Source organism: Columba livia, chromosome 14, assembly GCF_036013475.1.
Source record: "Columba livia isolate bColLiv1 breed racing homer chromosome 14, bColLiv1.pat.W.v2, whole genome shotgun sequence".
NCBI classification, from domain to species: domain Eukaryota; kingdom Metazoa; phylum Chordata; class Aves; order Columbiformes; family Columbidae; genus Columba; species Columba livia.
In genome coordinates, this window is record NC_088615.1 from 9,659,969 (window position 1) to 9,678,034 (window position 18,066).

The 18,066-nt window shown below is 44.6% G+C and overlaps 1 protein-coding gene and 1 long non-coding RNA gene across 2 annotated transcripts; one reads left to right on the top strand and one right to left on the bottom strand.

Moving 5' to 3' along the window:
• The first annotated feature begins 567 nt into the window (after window positions 1–567).
• On the top strand, window positions 568–10,109 carry CXCL14 (C-X-C motif chemokine ligand 14). Its single transcript, XM_021289255.2, has 4 exons — window positions 568–1,048; window positions 1,923–2,028; window positions 6,660–6,770; window positions 8,955–10,109. The coding sequence occupies exons 1-4, from the start codon at window positions 985–987 to the stop codon at window positions 8,968–8,970; spliced, it is 297 nt and encodes a 98-aa protein (XP_021144930.1). The 5' UTR covers window positions 568–984; the 3' UTR covers window positions 8,971–10,109.
• A 5,067-nt stretch (window positions 10,110–15,176) lies between these two features.
• On the bottom strand, window positions 15,177–17,518 carry LOC110359428 (uncharacterized). The gene is made up of 2 exons (XR_002414614.2): window positions 17,337–17,518; window positions 15,177–15,393 (listed from the first exon to the last, which is right to left on the bottom strand). It is a non-coding gene; the product is annotated as an uncharacterized LOC110359428 (long non-coding RNA).
• Window positions 17,519–18,066: the final 548 nt, after the last annotated feature.

Consider the following 18,066-nt stretch of genomic DNA (forward strand, 5'->3'; position numbering starts at 1 on the left):
CCCATTTCAGTTACGCAGGCAAGAGTCTGGAATCTGGATTTTAAAGATGGTATTTTAGCTGTTACCAAAATCAGAAACAGACTCTGCAAGGGACAGGGAACATGTATTTACATCCATGAAGTTTCTGCGTGTTACTACCCCATTCTTAGCAAAGCAGAACATTGCTGGAGTGTTCATTAAAGCAACCCTAAATTGATCTTATTTCCTGAAACATTCCACATGCTAAACCCGCCTAACAGTGCTCTTAGGAATATTTTTTTCTCATTTAATTCACTAAGTGTTCCTTTAGATTTGAAAGCTCTTTAAAGCTAGAAAATAATATTAATGAAGTCAATAGGTGACACCCCTCCTCAGGTGAGACTTCTCCAAAATTCCATTTCCAAGGTGCACGGGTATTTCTGGAGCACTCCCAAACCGGGTTTTTTCCACCTAGCAGCCCCATTCACACAAATACCACACCCCCCCCCCCCCAGCAAACCTCCTCCTGGTGAGAAATGTCCCAGCTGGGCAGGAGCAGCCACCCCATCATCTGCGCTCCCACCCCCGGGATGCTCGGGGCGGGGACGGGGGGTCCCCCCCGGGGCAGGAGCGGCCGCGGGGTGCCGGTCCCCCCCTCGCTCCCTGCTGGGGCTGAGGAAGCGCAGGGAGCCACGGAGTCGTTCTGCATATTAATGAGCCGGCAGCAAGGGCAGCGGGAGCTGTTTTAAAAGAGGACAAGGAGAGGAAAGCGGCAGAGCGCAGGCAGAGCGCGGGCAGAGAGCGGGCAGAGAGCGGGCAGAGCGCGGGCAGGGAGCGGGCAGGGCGCAGGAGGCGCGCAGGAGGAGCGCAGGCAGTGGCAGGGCATCAGCACCGCCGGGAACCGCTCTTTGCTGTCCTCTCCTTGGTGACATCCAGCCCCAGGGACAAGGGGATCTGGGAGACAAAGCCGAAGTGAGAAAATTCATTAAAATCCCCGGCGTCTCTGCAGGTACCTGCTGCCTCACCATGAAGCTCCTGACAGCAGCTTTGCTTCTGCTGTTCATCGCGATGTGCTTAGCCAGCGCAGAAGGTAAGTTGGTTTATTCTGCTTATTGCCATGTAAACATTTTTTCCAGGGGGTTGCTTTTCTGGTAGTTTTTATTTGCTTCTCGGTAGCCTTGAGTTTGATTTAGCTGTCCCCTGCACGCTGGGAAAAGTGATGTATTATATCTGTGGGGTAAGGTAGCTGTGAGTTTTTTAAAGGTGGAAATAGAGATAAAATGCATGCAACAAAGTTGTGACTTCATTGGAAGCCAAATAGCCCCAACTCATGGTGTGGGAGGTCACACCATGTTGTCCATTATTCAGGAGATATCTCCTTCAAAACCAAGGGTGGTTTTCACAGGGAAAGTAGAACAGAGCTGGATTTCATAGCACAAATTCCACCAAGTGTGCCAGTGTGCATTTTCGGCCGTGCATAAAAGGGATGGTTTAAAAAACACTCAGCTTTTGTCTGGCTGCAAATGCACCACAGCATCCGTGCGAGAAGAAATTACTGAAAGTCCTACAAAGTCCAAGAGAGACATAAGTGAAAGAGAAAGTAGCTGGGATGTGCATTTGCTTGCTCGGTTTAAAGCAAGTTCTAACTCTTCCATTTCCTTTTGTTAAATACAATTACATTTAATCACAGCAGGTGCACTTTAAAAAACGCTCTCAGATTTACAAAGCCTCAGAACACACGTAGTGCTCTAAAACATATTTCCCAGAGAGTCACTACCTTTTTCTGGGATATAGCAAAGAAAATACGACTCTTTTTAAGCTCAATGGCATTTAAAAAAAAATCTTTTCCCACTGAGGCTTGAAAGACCAAACCGAAGTTTGTGTGTGCACATAGGCTGGCAGGGAAGGGACGCTTGGTATGCAGGAGGCTGTGCAGGCACATGAGAAAATGCTTTCTCTTGTAGGCGTAAAGTGCAAATGTTCAAGAAAAGGTCCTAAGATAAGATTCTCTAACGTACGGAAGCTGGAAATAAAACCGAGGTACCCGTTTTGTGTGGAAGAGATGATTATGTAAGTTTTATTTCATTTATTGCATTCTGTTTCCTATCGGCTGAATTGCTTTACCTTATACTGCAAGTTCCTTCTTTGTTCTTTTTTTTCTCACACCCTGGCATGCTAATTTCTGGGAATAGGCATTTGCTGTATCTGATGCAAGAAAATGTGCAATTCTGACCAAAAACCAAGCTATCATTTTTTGACATCATTTTTTTTGCTCAAAGAAATATTTACCAAACAGGTAGTGATAAAAGGATAAATCATTAGCTCAAGTGAAGATAGGGACAAATCCTACTCCAAGCTGCCTGATGCAAAATCCAGAAGTATTTAGTCAAGTTATTTGGGGTGTGCAGGGTAAGAACATGAGCAGAGTTTGGTCCGTGGTGGTTTCTGCAAGGATGAGTTACCTCAGCCACAGCCAGATTTTTGCCTGTCTTGTACCAGAGCCACCCTCTTGCATTCGATGGGATTACCCAGCACGTAAGGAAACACTTTCCTCCCCATCTCACTGCAAGCCATGACCAATCCTGCCGTGAAATATCAAGGTGATGTAGTGACTCACTGAACCAAGGCAGATACAAGGATTTTTCTCATCTCTGGCTTAAAAGAAAGTTGGTTTTCAATTTTAACTGAGAGAAGACAGCAGTGAGCCCCTCTGCCAACTAAGAAGGAAAAAAAGGATCCTAAAAGAAGCTGCACCCTCAGAACACCAAGGACTGATTTGCTCCAGCGTTTATGCTCCCTCACTGAATGTTTGTCATTCACTTAATCTTAGAAAGATGCTTTAACAGCAGGATCTGAGCCTTGTCTTGCCAAGCTGCATGTCACTTTCAGCGCTCTGTAATGTGCACGGGGCCAAATCCTGCCTGTCCGACTGGCACAAAAAAGGAGATACCATCGAAGCCTGATCCTCCCCACACAGAAATGACTTGCCAGACTCGGCAGAGGTTTTATGGAGGAGAAATGGAGAGTCGAGCTTCCTTAGGCTTCCTCCAGATTTACACCAGCATCATTGTGAGCAAAGCTTAGCTCAGGGAACATCAGACCCACCTCTTTGAAGCCCTAATCAGCTGACAGCAATCTGAAAAGAAAAATGCTTGCAGAGCATCGCTGCCTGAATCAGTTCCTTGCAGCTTTACTTTGTTTGCTCTGACCTTTCAATAGCAAAAGGTTGGTATAGAGGGGCACTAACTCTTCACATCCCACTCCAGGCATTTGCCTGAAAGCAGCTGGTGGCTGGGTTGATATAAAATAAATCTCATTAATGCAACCTTTAATCAGAAAGTCAGGAAAGCTGGAACACTGCACGAGCAGTTGCTTTCCCAGCTGGATAGTTATGCAGATGCCCAGCAATGCTATTCATAACCAGAGTGTGTCCCTGGGTTTGCAGCAGCTGTGGGGACAGAGCTGTCCCATTGCTGTCCCATTGCTCCTGCTGCCTGTGGGGCAGGCAGGGCTCAGCCGCTGCTGCCACTGCCTTTCCAGCTACTCTGGTGCAGTCTGAAATTAGTATTGAAAACAAGCTGAAATTAATATTCCAAGAACCAATTGATCCAGGAGTCTCCAGACAAGGCACAGAAGAGCTGAATTCCTGCAACTGAGTTTTTGTTGCTGTGGTGACCATCTAAAATGAGTTGTCAAAGCTCAGAGTCCCCTCCTGATCTCCTTGAAAGCTCTCTTATCTTTTCATATAGGAGAATTATGATATAAATGATGTTTGGCAGAGAAGAAGTAGCTACATGTGTGCAGTTTAGGAAGGAATTTGTCGGGGGGGCCATAACCCCCCAGCAGAGCTGTGGCACAGGGTAAGAGGTAGCTAAACTGAGTCCTCAGTCTTGTCAAAACCTATCAAGATTCACTGTGCATCTAGCAGTAATTGTGTGTGTGTGTATCTGTCTCCTGGAATGAGGAAAAGCAGCAGAAAACAGGAGGGAGGTTTAACTCTTTCTGTCTGAAAGAATCCAATCCCCTTGCATTTATTGCCCCATCCCAAAGAGTGGGGATGTGTCAGGGTGAGGACGGCTGAGCCAAAGATGGGAAATGGGCACCACTGGGGCCCTTTATCAAGGGACAGCTGAGGTGGTGGCAGCACTGGCTCAGGTGAAGGGACCAGAGCCAGCCACCTGCTGGCCTTGGGAACAGGGTGTCTGTAGGTAGAGGTGCAGCCCCACCAGCCCTGTGGATGAGATGCATGGGGGCACAAGATGCTGAGGGGGTCAAACATTGAGCTGGGACACTCATCCCAGCTACAGAGGATGAGTGGATGTACTGGGAGGATTTTCGCACAGGGATCTGTCTGAAGGTGTACGTTCTGGTGCTTCAGTCCCTTCTCCATCCCTCTCAACCTCTTCTTGCAGCCCATCCAAATAGCCCCTCTCTCAGGGTATCAGCTGCCACAGTGCCTCTTCTTCAGCACATCCCCTTACATCTACTGGACCAGTATCCCAAAGAGCAAGACCACATCAGCTCAGGGTGCCCAAAATTGCTACCAAACAACCCTGTGCCCACAGCACCAGGGACTGCACAGGAACTGCAGGGGACCATGGGGCTGCCTTGGGAACATCTCCTCTGCTGTCCAGCCTCCAGCATCAAAGCAAAAGGCATGTGCATGGTGTCAAAGCAACACATCTCAGCCTGAGAAAAGCCCTGGTTGTTTGCCTTAGAAGCAAACCATGCATCAACTCCTCCTTAGACTGCAGGCTCCAGTAAATCCAGAATTGTCCTTCACAGCTCCTGGTGCAAACATAGATCTTGCTGCTTTTCTGAGTAACTCCTGTTCCTTCTCCTGTGATTTGGCTTGTCCATCACTTTCTGGAAATACCCTTTATGGTCTCTCAGAAAAGAAATCCAAGCCAAGGTCTGGCAACAGCCAGTGCAGACGGCACAGCTGAGAAGGTGGCCGCTGGATGCAGAAACTTTGTGCTGACCTCAAGTCCCTTAAAACTCACATAGTTTGTGTCTCCAGTGAGGGTTTGGTTTCACTCCTATTCAAAGCTGCAGGAAAATTCCCCTTGGCTGAGAACATCCTTGAAGCAGAGACAATCCATAGGTTTTAGCAGTGACCCTTCTCTTCCTGATGTCCACAGCCACAGAGGTTATTGGAGGCTTTCAAAGGGGTTGGGGAAAGGGACACATCCTCCCAGAAAACAACTCAAAAGTTACACCTTGTCCTTTTGCGACTTTAGCTCACACCTGATGGAGGTGGAGCAGAGAAGCAGAGCAAAGAAGGTTAATTGAATGGAAAGAACCATTTGATCACATCGTAAAACATTGAGATAGAAAACATGGTGAGACCCTTAGCTCAGCTCATGCAGGTAATATGCAGCATTTCGCTTCCACGTCCCCTCTGCACCAGGCAGGTAAGCTGGGAGAGTCTGCAAGGAACTTTTCCTTGTGTTAGAAGATAAACAGCTCTTTTCTGAACCAAACTACAAAAAAAGACCATCAGTATGCACAGATATTTCTGTTTTTCTGTCATCATTTTACTCACGTTTCTAGCAGTGTTCAAATAATCCCATTATAGTATTTTAGCTAAACAGAAAACCATGTTTCCCTGTTATGGATGGTATTTCCAGAAAACTACTAATTCCACTTAAAATTGTGATATTTTTTTTAATCACAAAATTAATAACAAAACCAGAAGACTGTCTTATTTTGAGCCCTGAGAAGTGATAGCAGTCTTGACATTTCTGGAAATCCACCCTCTTGGGAAGCAGCTCCAGGTCTCTTGTGTCACCTCAATGTGGTAGATAAACCCGTGCTGGCTTCACTAAGCCCTCTGGAAGGAAACCTGAAAGGAAGACTTTTGCCACATTTTGTTTCCCAGCAAGCTTTGTCCTGACAATAAGGGGACACCAAACCACTGCTGCTGGCAGGGAGAGCAGGATCAGCTTGTGATCAGAGCAGGCTGAGGCCCTCAGGACTGTGTGCTGGGGCTCAGAGTTAGTCTGTTGGTCACACAGGCACTCTGCCATGTGCAAGGAAAATATTGTGCACTTAAAGAAAAAAAAAAAGAAAAAAATAACCAATGAAGTGTGTCTGATCTTTTCTCTTGGATGTGATATTGTTGACTGTAAGGCAACCGACTCCTTGTGCAAAACACCTTGCAGTTGCCTGAATGAGCCCTAATTAAATCAGCTATTAATCTCAAAAGACAGTCAGAGTAAACCCACTGATTAAAAAGAGTAATTCTTCCTCTGATACAGCCTAGTCTAATGGTGGACAATATCGCACTGCACTGAGGTTCCACTTAAATATGAAAAGAAACTTCTTCTCAGTGAGGGTGGTAGAGCCTGGACCAGGCTGCCCAGGGGGGTTGTGGAGTCTCCTTCTCTGCAGACATTCAAACCCACCTGGACACCTTCCTGTGTAACCTCATCTGGGTGTTCCTGCTCCGGTGGGGAGATTGGACTGGATGAGCTTTCGAAGTTGCTTCCAATCCCTGACATTCCGTGATTCTGTGATAACAGCTGAAGGTCTGCTCCAATATTATGATAATAAACACAAATATCTGCCTTAAAACACAAACCATGAACACTTCCCACCTGGGTGAGAGCCCCCCAACCGATTTTGACGTTTATCTGAAGTGGGGGCAGAAAAGCCGCATTTTCCTCAACTTCCATAACCTGTGCTTGCTTCTCTTGCAGCGTGACTCTGTGGACACGGGTGAGAGGGGAGCAGCAGCACTGCCTGAACCCCAAACGCCAAAACACTGTGAGGCTGCTGAAGTGGTACAGAGTATGGAAAGAGAAAGGCAGGTAAGTATGAACTTACTCAATGGATGAGGAGAAAAATCTCAGTGGCAAGTTGGGCAATCAGCAGCTTTCAGACAGAGAGCTCCTAGGAAAATTTACACACTGCAAATACTCTATCCACAGAAGATGTATTTCATTACCAAAATTACAGTTATTAATGGATGTTCTTGATGTTATTTCTTTCCAGCCACATGCAGTCCTTACTTCTATTTTAGAATCAGGCTCTTCCAACTACAAATAGTCATTATTTTCTGTTAAGCTATTCATCAGCTGATGTTCTCAGTTATTTACATACACTCACCTCCCTTCTACGGGTAAAAAAGCAAGATGCAAAGCTAAATTACTTCCACACAGCCACAAGGAAAGCAGTCAGCATAGCTGGGAAGAGTGTGCACTGTCACACACTTTAATTACCTCAAAATCATCAATATCTGATGATGCAGAGCTTTGCCAATTTTAACTACTGTATCATTCCCAGAAAAACAACAAACAAACAAAAGCAGCTGGTAAGATGCTCTGCCACCTTCTCCCTTGCAAAGAGATTTATTTTTTTTTTTGCAAGCCGTCAGTCATAGATAGAAGAGTGAGAGAAAGCAATTCCTGCTGGTTGATGGTCAGTGGTGATGTCCCTGTCTGTAATTAAGGGGACCTGCCTGACTCTAAGCACCTCTCCAGCCATGACCAAGAAGGATCCTCTGCAGGCAGTACAGTCCCACCAAACCTGATCCTCCTCAACCAATGGGAAATTTGCTCCCCAAAATTAGAGAGCAAATGAGGCCAGTAAGCAACAAGCCCCACCTCTTGGCAGGTCCAAGAATGCCATCAAGCTCTGCCACAGCCAGGCAGTGCCGGTGGCACAGATGTCATGGCACCACGAGCGGTGGTGGGTGCTGAACCCTTGTCTGGATCCCTTGAGCCCCTGTGGCTTCATAAACAGAGGACATGGGGAAGACCTGGCTATTGCATAACCACAGATTTGCACTCTTCCATTTTGGTTTTGTTTTGTTTAATAGGGTTGTCATTAAGATGATGAGAGACACTTGTGCATTCAGGAAATGTGCAGAGTTCCCCTGCGCAGAGTGAGAGGAGGGATGCCCTGTGCAAGGATGTGAGGGCCAGGTGTGGGCTCTGCAGAGTGGCTTCTGTCTGCAGATATTAGCAGTGCTGCTCATGGTCTCCTCTGTAGCCCAAAATAAGGGTCAGCTTGAGGCTTTCCCATAGTCCAGCCAGGGGATGGGGACTGGGCTAGAAGGAGGGATGGCAAGCCCAGATTCCCTACAGCTTTGGCTGTCAACCATGTAGAAGGGATGGAGTGCAACCCTCGATGCTTTACCTTGCTTTGCCGTGTCCAGCGCTGGCTGGCATCACCCCGCTGCAGAATGTCACCCCCACATTGCACCCAGCAGGTCCCCAACACTGCAGTTGAAGAAGCATCAAGGAATTATTTCAGACACAAAAAGCCTGATTGAAACCAAGTCCTCATAACTAATAAACAATTTGTCAGTGACTTCAGTGCCAGCTGTACCAAACCCACTGAATTGCTCCCCAGGAAAAGACAGGGAATTTAAATGTAAATGAAATTTAAATATAGTCCAAACATAAATCTCTTCCCCAAATCACCATTGCTCCTCATTTCCCCCATGCCCTGGAAAACCACTTTCATGCACACTTGCCAAAGAGCCAGGAATTTTTCAGCAAACAAGCCTGTCAAGTGGTCTTCCCAGGATGCAAACTAGGTAAATAATAGTGCCTATAATATTATTCCAAACATAACAGATACTGTGAATTTATTATCTAGTACAGCTCATGTTATACTTCAACATTTTATCTGAAAGAAGGATTTTTCCAGTGGTTAAAGTGTATTAGCAGATACGGATTTTTTTCATCTTTGTATCCTGATAATCATGGCAGAGCATGTTACTCCCCACATGCCTGCAAGATGTGAGGGTTTAAAAGTCCAACCCTCTTCCCAGATGCTTTATGGATTACAATAATCCGGTGACTGCTGAAGTCAATAACTTACTTTCCAATTTAAGCAAAGGCTAAAACTCTGGTTTCTGTTTTTTTGTTGTTGTTTGTGGGGATTTTTATTATTTTATTGTTGTTAATTTTATCACTATTATTTGGAAAGCAGTTGTTTTCCATTCATAGTTCAAGTTTCTTGCTCTTGACTTTCCTTCTGTTTAGGGTTTATGAAGAATAAGAGGAAGCAGCATGAGGAATGGAATGGACTCCCTTGGCTGGCATAGGATTGGGCTCTGCAGAAGGTTATTTCTCTCACAGACATAAGACACAAATTCTATATTATTATAAAGCACTTTTTACCAAGGGTCAGTTTTTACATTTTATAGCCACGTGCAAAAGGCTTCCAGATTTCACAAGCATCTGTTGCACTTCAGATTTCATACCCATCTGCTCCGGAAAACTCACGCTTTTCATTTTCAAGAGATCGGGGGTGTTTGTGTTTGGGTGGGGTTTTTTTGTTTGTTTGTTTTTAATTGTTATTCATTCATACTTCACTATGATTGCAATCGAGCTTTATAAGCTCATTAGACAAACAGTAATGTTTGTAAAGGTGTTATACAGCCGCGTCCCTCACCCTTTCGCAGCGGGAAAGCTTCGGTGCTGCGGCTGTTGCTCACATTTGCAGCCTCCACTTTAGTCGGGCTAAGCGGGGACCAAAGACAAGTTTGCTGGGGAAGATGCCACCAAAATGTCATGGTTGTAACTGCAGAAGTGAGGTCCCTCAGCACATCGTCAGAAGAGTATCGACATCGCTTGTGTACCTCTTCTTTAATGGACTTGAGGGCTTGCTGCAGGATGAAGCATCTCATATCTCCTATTTAACATTTCATGTCTTAGTAATAAAAATGACCTAGAAATGCTTTCTAAGAAAATGTTTAATTTTTTTTTTCCACCTGAAGTTCTCACAGGAAGTTTGTGGCTTCAGTACTGAGACATTTTAAGCTTCAAGACTATGATTTCCTAGATTTGTAGCAACAACACCACATTTAAAAGGTACCTTTTTATGGAAAATGATAGGGTAAACATATAAATACCTATATACATTTTAGTCACAATACAACATATTCATTATTTTGAATGTAATACTTCAATGTTAAGCAATGAATTCATCTTTTTAAAATAACAAAACTACCTTTTCATTTGTAAATACACTATAGGAAGTCTCCCTGTATTATCTTTCTGTATAATGTACTGTACTGCTAAATTATCATATGCTATTTAAATGTTGGAAATATTTAGAAGGTTGCATGCAGATTTCATATTTCTTTCTAAGACAAATGAAAAAAAAAGTAATAAAAAAATATATTTAAAAAAAAAGCTGATAATTGCTCTTAAATTCCTTATGCCATCAGAGAACTTCAGCCACTTCTAATAACATTTTACTACATGAATTGGTTTGCGGAAAAATACTGAATCAGAGAAGCTGATTTAGAGACATAGCACCTTGATGACATTTGAATGAAAAACCTTAATTTTGGTCCAATCTACTTGCCTTTCTCATTTTAGGATTTGGACTTTACCCAAATGCTGAGGAATCTTGTTACATAAAGAAGGGCTGTGCCATGTGCCTATAGCCCCTAGTCTATTGTTACGTTAAATAAATATAAATCAGCCACTCCAGTTCCATATGAAAACAAGTTAAATGCAGTGATTTAGAAAAGATCATGATTAAACACGGGAAAATTGTACAATGGAAGTCATGCAACAAAATCCTGTGAGCCATCTCCTTTCCACGCAGTCCCTGCTCCTGCCTAAAGGGATAGACTTTGCACCCAACAAGTCTACAATGCTCCCCACCTAAAAAGAAGAGCAATGGATAAAAAGCCAGCAAAAACTTAACTGCATTAAAACCTCCTGGTGTTCCCCAAACAGCACTGCTCTCTGCCCTCAGCTGCTTCCAGATGTGCAATGGCAGGTTTGCACGGGGCTGCTGCCAAGATCTGTGCAACTCCTGCAACAGTGAGCTTATACTGTGTAATCAAGGCAATGCCTAGTCTCAGCTCAAGGGTTTCCTTCAGTTCAGACCAAAAAATAAAATTCATGTATATGTGCACACTATATACGTACTTATTTACTGTGATAATACCCCAGCAGAACTGAAGGAGAAAGAGCTGTCAGATTTCAAAGTATTTTCCTACTCTGCACAAGGATGGGGCTACAAGCTTCGGATTCCTGGAAAAAAGGAAGTAAAGATTCCAGGTAAAATGCTTGATGAAGATCCCAGTGTATTTAAGAAATTAAACCCCTAGGGACATTAACCACAAGGTGCCACTTCAGACTGAGCTTCTGAACCCAATCTCCAGGCAAACCTGAGCTGCCCCTCTCCTTTCTTGACTCACATTTTAACAAAACCAGCAGTTTTTCCTTGAGGAGACTTGATTTCAACATGCTGACAGATTTCAATAAAAGGTTTATGCTTATTTAGTGACTACTGGGCAATGTATTTCGTGGAAAAGTATTGATATGGTTGCACAAGAGTTGGTTAATGCTCCGTCAGGAACACTGTGCACAGCTCCGGTTGCCCAAATGCAGTACTGGGTGACTCACACCTTGCAGGGTATTGCCTGGACAAGCGACTCTTAGCTCTGGGATCATCTGCCAGACCAAAACCACCAGCAAAAATGGGCCACAGAGGAAACCAATTGTAATTTTTTTTTCTTCCCTACTTGCTAGAATAGGAGACTAAAGAAAAAGAACTGTTTGGTTCAATATGTGTGTTCCCTTTAACCTATGTCCTTAGAAGAAAACAACTGTTGGAAACAGGAGCCAAAACCATTAAGAGAAAGAAAAAAAAAAAAAAACAACACACAACATGTGTCTGAGCTGGTTTTCCCAAGCCTGTTAAAACGCATCTCCAGGCAGGTTTGTCAAGTTCCCAGAAACAGGAGGAGCATCCCTTGCTGTCCCTGATACTGCAGTTATAAAGGGAAATACTGCGTCAGAAGGTAACAGGCCATACACAAAACACCAACCACTTTCTTTCAGACTGAAACATCTTTGTTAAAACATATATATATATATATATATATATATGTATATGTAGGTAGGTAGGTAGGTAGGTAGCTCCTCCACCCAGATTTGGCACCAGCCTTAAAGTTTGCTTTTTATTGCACCGGAAGGTTACAAAGCCACAGGAGACCAATCAGTCCAGCCTCCTTGATACACAGACCATACATTCATACTTTGAGACTGAAAAAGCTGCTGGAGTACAGTCTGAGCACACACCTACCAACCCTGACCACTCACCAGTTACCAATTTACCTTCCTAGCAGCTTGCACATTTGCAGGCTGAGCCGGAGCCCTGCTCCTTCCTGGGGTGCAGGAGTACAAGCAGACCCCTCAGCTCCTTTATTCAAGCACTGATGCTACATTGCAAGGATGTAAATAAACCCTTAACAGAGCTTCCAAGGAGGGCAGCAGTCAACTGCTTTTCCCAAATCAACCTGCAAAGCCTCTCCCAGGACACAGCAGCTGGAAGCACCCAGAGACAGAGCACCCAGCCCTGTGCACAAAACTCCACACCCACCTCCCATCCCTCTCATGGGCACCCCCAGGCTGCCCCATTCAGAAACTGCACTAGCAAATTTTATTTTAATAAAAGCACAAGTGTGAATCAAGCAGCTGCAGCGAAAAGACAATAACAGGGGGACCTGCGTTGCCTTTTCAGTGAGAGCGCTACATGGGATTAGTAATGTTATACAGACCCTTTCACCACTTGCCTTTCACTTGTTCATATACAGTCTAGGTCAGCAGTGGTCAAAAATTTTATTAAGAAGTGATAGCTGCTTGGTGGTCTGTGCGGTGCTCTCGGCAGGTCCAGCTGTCTGTCATGCCCCAGATCCCCCCAGCCTCCTTAAATCAAGGCACAAGGCCACACCACATTGCTACACACATGGGGACCTTTCCTGGCCACATGCATGTGGTGGGAGAGCTGGTCCCGCACTAATGAGGTTTCATCAGGGCTGTGGGAGCAAAAGTGAGACTCAATGGCAAAGTCATCACAGGGGCCTGGGGGTTTGCACTGGTCACCTGCAAGCCCTGGGTGGGAGGTTGAAGGTAGCGTTACAGCAATACAAATGCTCTCTGAGCTAATTAAACTGAGTTGTGTTTCTTCCAGGCCCACATTTGTAGAGAACAGGAACAAATGTGAATAAAAAGCCACCACCCCCAGGACTCCTCATGCCACCAAGATCCATGGCCAGGGAGCTGCACCTGTCCAAGGCCAAAGGGCCTCCTGTGTGACCTGACATCACTTAACAGGCTTCATATAAACCCAGAGCTTGCACTCTCCAAAACACACTTCCCATTAGGTTAAATGAAACATCAGTCAGATTTGGGGTATTTTTCCTCCAAAGCCAGATTCCAAAAATGAGGCATCCAAATCCAGATGTGCACAGTAGCTGAAGACTTCACTTATTCTGAGTTGCTCAGCATCTTTGTGAAAAGGCAAGCTGGTTTTGGTCATTGGCTGAGTTGGGACTTCAGATCCAGAAGGACAGGCAGCCCATCCTGAAAGCTCTGGTCATGCTGACTTCATGCCAGGGCAACTCTCGGTTTTGCACTTTGTAGATCTTCCATACGTAGCACTCATGCTGGGATTTCTTGTTCAACTTGTTCCCTGCAATGGGTTGGGGTGCATGTGCTCACAAATCAAAATATAGGTATTTTTGAAGATCATTCTTTGCGGCTCTCACTGACTGTGTTTTGCTCTTTCAGAAACCCCCCATGTCCGTTATACCTTGATTTCCCTCTGATCCTAAACTGCAAAGAGCCAAGTGCTTCCTGGAAGGTGCTCAGTTTGCCTTGAAAGGCTGCGCCCCGTGAGCTCTCAGATATCCTTGTAACCAGCACATGGTTCTGGCAAAGTACCCCAAAGCACGCTTCCTATAATTCCTTTATCTGATACAACCCACCCCAGAACAGCAGCTGGCATTGCCACTGCACTGCTGCAGATGCATTTGCAAGCACAGAGCTCCAGAGGCTTACAGGGATGTTTGGTGCTTGTAGGTATCAATACACACCTTACAGAAATCCCAATTTTTTGCTTAATTTTGGGCAGCTAGGCAACTTGGAAAAATCCCACACCACTGTTAGATGAGCTTTCATATACCAGATACCTCTGGAAAGATTGACCCCTTCGTTTCTACGGACCACACCTGCAAAGGTGTTTGGGCTACCATTCGATAGAGAAAAAGCTAAAAGCCTGCACAAAATTGGGCCACCATGTGGTCATCATATCACATGTGAAGCTGAGATAAATTATTTATTTATTTATTTATTTTTACACCCCCAACCCCAGGGTTGCTTCCTTGGGCCATTACTTCTACTAATCAGTGGCTCTGCCCAGGCAACAATGAACTAGCAGTCCCTGATTCATACTAGAGATATTAAATACCCAGTACAGATACAGAAGATGGGGGTTTGGTGTTTTCCAAAGCATCCTCATTTTTACTAGCCAGCACTATATGACAGAAAGCTGTGTGAGATCAGAGGGATGTCTGGGGACCCCAGCAGCCAGGGTTCAGCCCCAATCCTTGCTCTCATCAGCCCTGCAGCACTTTGGTGTCCGGTGGCTCTTGGGCAATGGCCAACAGTTCCCAGCCCAGATGGCTGCTCTGGAGGAGCAGCGGGAGAAAGCAGGGCTGAAAGGACATCTAGTGGCAACCAAAAACCTTCCCAGGTAGCCTCAGAGCACCTCTACATCCATCTGCATTATAAATCAGCTTGGAGCCTGATCATTGCAGAGCTGGGGAAGGGCATTCCCAGCATCGCAGTGCAAGAAAAGCTTCAGCTGTTGCATTTCCATACCCAGGTAGGGGAAATCCCGCAAAGCAAAGAAAATGCAGCCGTGTTTTGGGAAACCTGCTCAGGGGTTTATAGAGTCATATTGCCCTGTTAACAAAGAATACGCACACTGAGGGCAAAGTGGACATCTGGCTGCCACCATGTCTACCGGAGCCATGTCTGTCACACCAGCATGGGAAACTGGATTGCAGCACAAGCCTGGGAAGATTCATTCCCTAACCACCAGACCAAAACCCTTAAAATCATCAGAAGTTCCTGCCCAACTCACCAAGCCATGCAGCTTTCTTGCCCAGCAGATTTCCCTCCTGCCACCAGCTCCCCAGTCATCCCAGGGCCCACAGGACCCCATATCCCTAGGTCTTGCATTTGGCCTGTCTTCAGACAGGACCATCCAACTTCCCAGCAGAAAAAATAATAATAATAATAAATTATATATATATATATATATGAATCATGTGTGTACGCTATCACCTCCAATGCCTGAAGAAGAGAACTTGCTCCGTCTCGCTGGGTATGAGCACAACTTCAACCAACCATCAAACAAAAGCCAAGATCCCCGGAAGAAACACTTTGTAGAGATGCAACATCCACAAGCATTTATTTTCTGAACACAGAGTGACAGGTTGTATTTCTGGCCCTTTTGCCAACCTCTGAAGCACTCAAATCCTCTTAGATTTTTGTCTCATCTTTTGCCTGTTCATATTATCAGCTCTTTGGGTAGCAACCACTCTGACAACACACATGGAGGGTATCCAGCACAACAGGAGCTACTCGACTGTGAGCGGGCACACAGGACCTGGAAGGGACAAATGACATGACATGAAGTGACAATAAGGCAGGCAGCCAAGGCCTGGGAAAATCACCACGCCTGTGTTTTTGTTTTTCTTCCTACACAACAAAAGAGGTTTGTGAATTACTCTTGGATGGGTTTCAAAACCTCTCCCAGGAAAAAAAAAAAAATCCTGCTCGTGTTTACTTAAGACTGATAATTACAGGAATAATTATGATTTATCCCCATCATAAATCTTGGAGCAAGAAAACGGTTTTGAAGTTTGCAAAATTTGCTGGATGACAGAAGCAAAACACAGCTCTAATTGCCCTTCTTTGTTGTGTTTAATTAAGGATTCTGAAGCAACTGATCTCAGTGTCTTTTCATGGTTAGAAACCTGCAAGGAAAAGAAAAATCTTTCTGCAGAGCCACCAATCAAAGCTTTGTTGGGTTACTAGGCACTAAGTGTGCTACATCTGAACACTCAGGACTCACAGAAAAAGAAGCTTATTAAAGGAAAATAAATGCTACAACAGGATGCCTTTTTTTCCCTCTTCCAGTAGGCTTTAGCGATTTTGAGCTCACTTCTAATCCCGGAAGAAATGTCTTTTGTCTTTATCCCACAGCATTTTTGCCTCATTACTGTCCATTCCATTGTGTTGCATAAAAATACTTCTCCATCTCTATTACCTTCATAATTGCACTATTTACATTTTTCATTGGGGTTTACTTCAGCTTCCTCTCCAAGTCTAAAAGATTTATCACTCCTGCAAGCATATTAGGAAAAACAAACCAGCCTGGAGCTCCTCATCTCCCTCCATGGATCAGTAATTCCCAGTCAAGCACCACTCCTTCCCAGCAAGAACCAGTTTACCAAACACTACCTCTCAAATTCACACTGTAAGAGACTGGCAGGGTGTTCCCTCTCCGTTTTTGTACAACAGCTGAAACAGTTCTACCAGGGAAAGCCAGTTCCTCATAACACTAATGACATGACACTAATCAGTGTCAAATCATCACACCTGACTCAGAGCAATGCAACCAGCCCACAAGCTCCTGCAGTGGTTACACTCAGCCCAGGCTGCATGGGCTCTGCGAAGATAAGAAATTAACAAAAAGGCAAGAAATCCTTGGGACTGCTTGGAATCTGAAGGTACTTGGGGCAGTGTTTTTGCAGAAAGCAACTGCACTTGATGAGCATGACACACCTCAGGTCCAGAGCAGGACCACGACCACCATGTGCTGCATCCCCAAAGGGAGCACCCACAAGGAAGACCAGGAGTTTTGGTGTTACCCAGAGGCTGAAATCCCAGCTGCACAGAGCAACATGCTGCATAACAATGCATGGAAATGCTAATCTACAAAGGGAAAATGTCAAATACAGTTTTAAGAGAAGAGAGGAGTTTTTGGGTTTGTCACGCCTGGGAGACATTTTTCTAAGATCAGGAGAAAAGGCCAGAGGAAAACCAATCTCCTTTCTGTTTTCCTAGAGTTTCAGCTCTATGCCATCTGCATCACGATGATCCAGATAGTTTATTGAATGCCAGTTGCTCTGTTTTAAAATAATTACAGGATGCTGTAACCCACAGGAGAGGACTGCTGGGTGCACAGCTCCAGCAACTGGACAAGAAGATCCACAGTAACTCACTGCAATAACTTACTACTCACATATATACACATATATATTTATATACACACAAATATAACATAAAATTTATAAGATTCTTTTTCTTCACCAATATTTGACCTTATCTCTTTTGGATAACACTCTTTCTAGCAAGTCCCATTCCCTTTTCTATTATACACATAATGACAAGAATATTGAACTTGGCTAAAGCTTACAGTGGAAAATAATAAAGGAAATAAAATAGAAATAAATAATTGTCATAAAGCAAAGACTAGTGGTAAAACAATCAATCTTTCATGTTCTCAAAAGCCTCAGGGGATTTTCCCCACTTCGAAGCAGGTACCTGGGTTTTCCAGCACAACCTCCACTCAGGGTTGCCAGGGCTGGCTCCAAGTTGCAGCTTGGTAAAGGTTGACACCTTGTGGTTATTTTCATCACTTACAAGTCAGGAAAGTTTTTTTTCTCTTCTTCTGGGGAAGGCTGTGGGTGGAGTTCAGAGATTAAGAGCTAAATTCCCAGCACCTGGCACGTAATGTGTGGGGCTGAAGTCTGAGGGGGGGGGGGAGGGGGGTTCATTAACAGGTTAATGAAGATAAATAACACCAAACGCTGAAAACTATAAAAAACAAAATCATACTCTATTTGTTTCTGGGGGAAGCAAACAAAAGATTCCTTGGGATAAGAGCCATCTGTATATACACAAGGTCCACAATGCAAGTAATAAAAAAGTGACCCTGTGAATGATGTTTCTCTGTGATTTTGCAGCCCCATCGGATCCCCTCCTCTGTTTGCACAGCAGGGTAAGAGGCTCGGGGCCTGACCTAACCTTGACAGCTGCTTTGGAGAAGTGTAGCTGCATCAACTCCAGAGAAATTCTCCCTGATACTCACTAGAGTAAACGGAAACAGGCTCGACCTACAGTGTGTTAAACCTGAGGTGAAAGAAAAAAACAATACTTTGGGTTTTATCCAAGGGGGGGTAAAAACAAAGGATATCTACAGTCTGAAGAAGAGGCGCATTCACTTAATGATTAGCGGTTGCACTTATTTTATTATTTATCTGTGAACGCAGAA

Excerpts from the sequence above, each read along its gene's own strand:
- CXCL14 (XM_021289255.2), top strand. The coding sequence starts at position 985 with ATGAAGCTCCTGACAGCAGCTTTGCTTCTGCTGTTCATCGCGATGTGC. Across the intron at positions 1,049-1,922 it reads GTGCTTAGCCAGCGCAGAAG|GCGTAAAGTGCAAATGTTCA; the intron begins GTAAGTTGGTTT and ends TTTCTCTTGTAG. Across the intron at positions 2,029-6,659 it reads TGTGTGGAAGAGATGATTAT|CGTGACTCTGTGGACACGGG; the intron begins GTAAGTTTTATT and ends CTTCTCTTGCAG.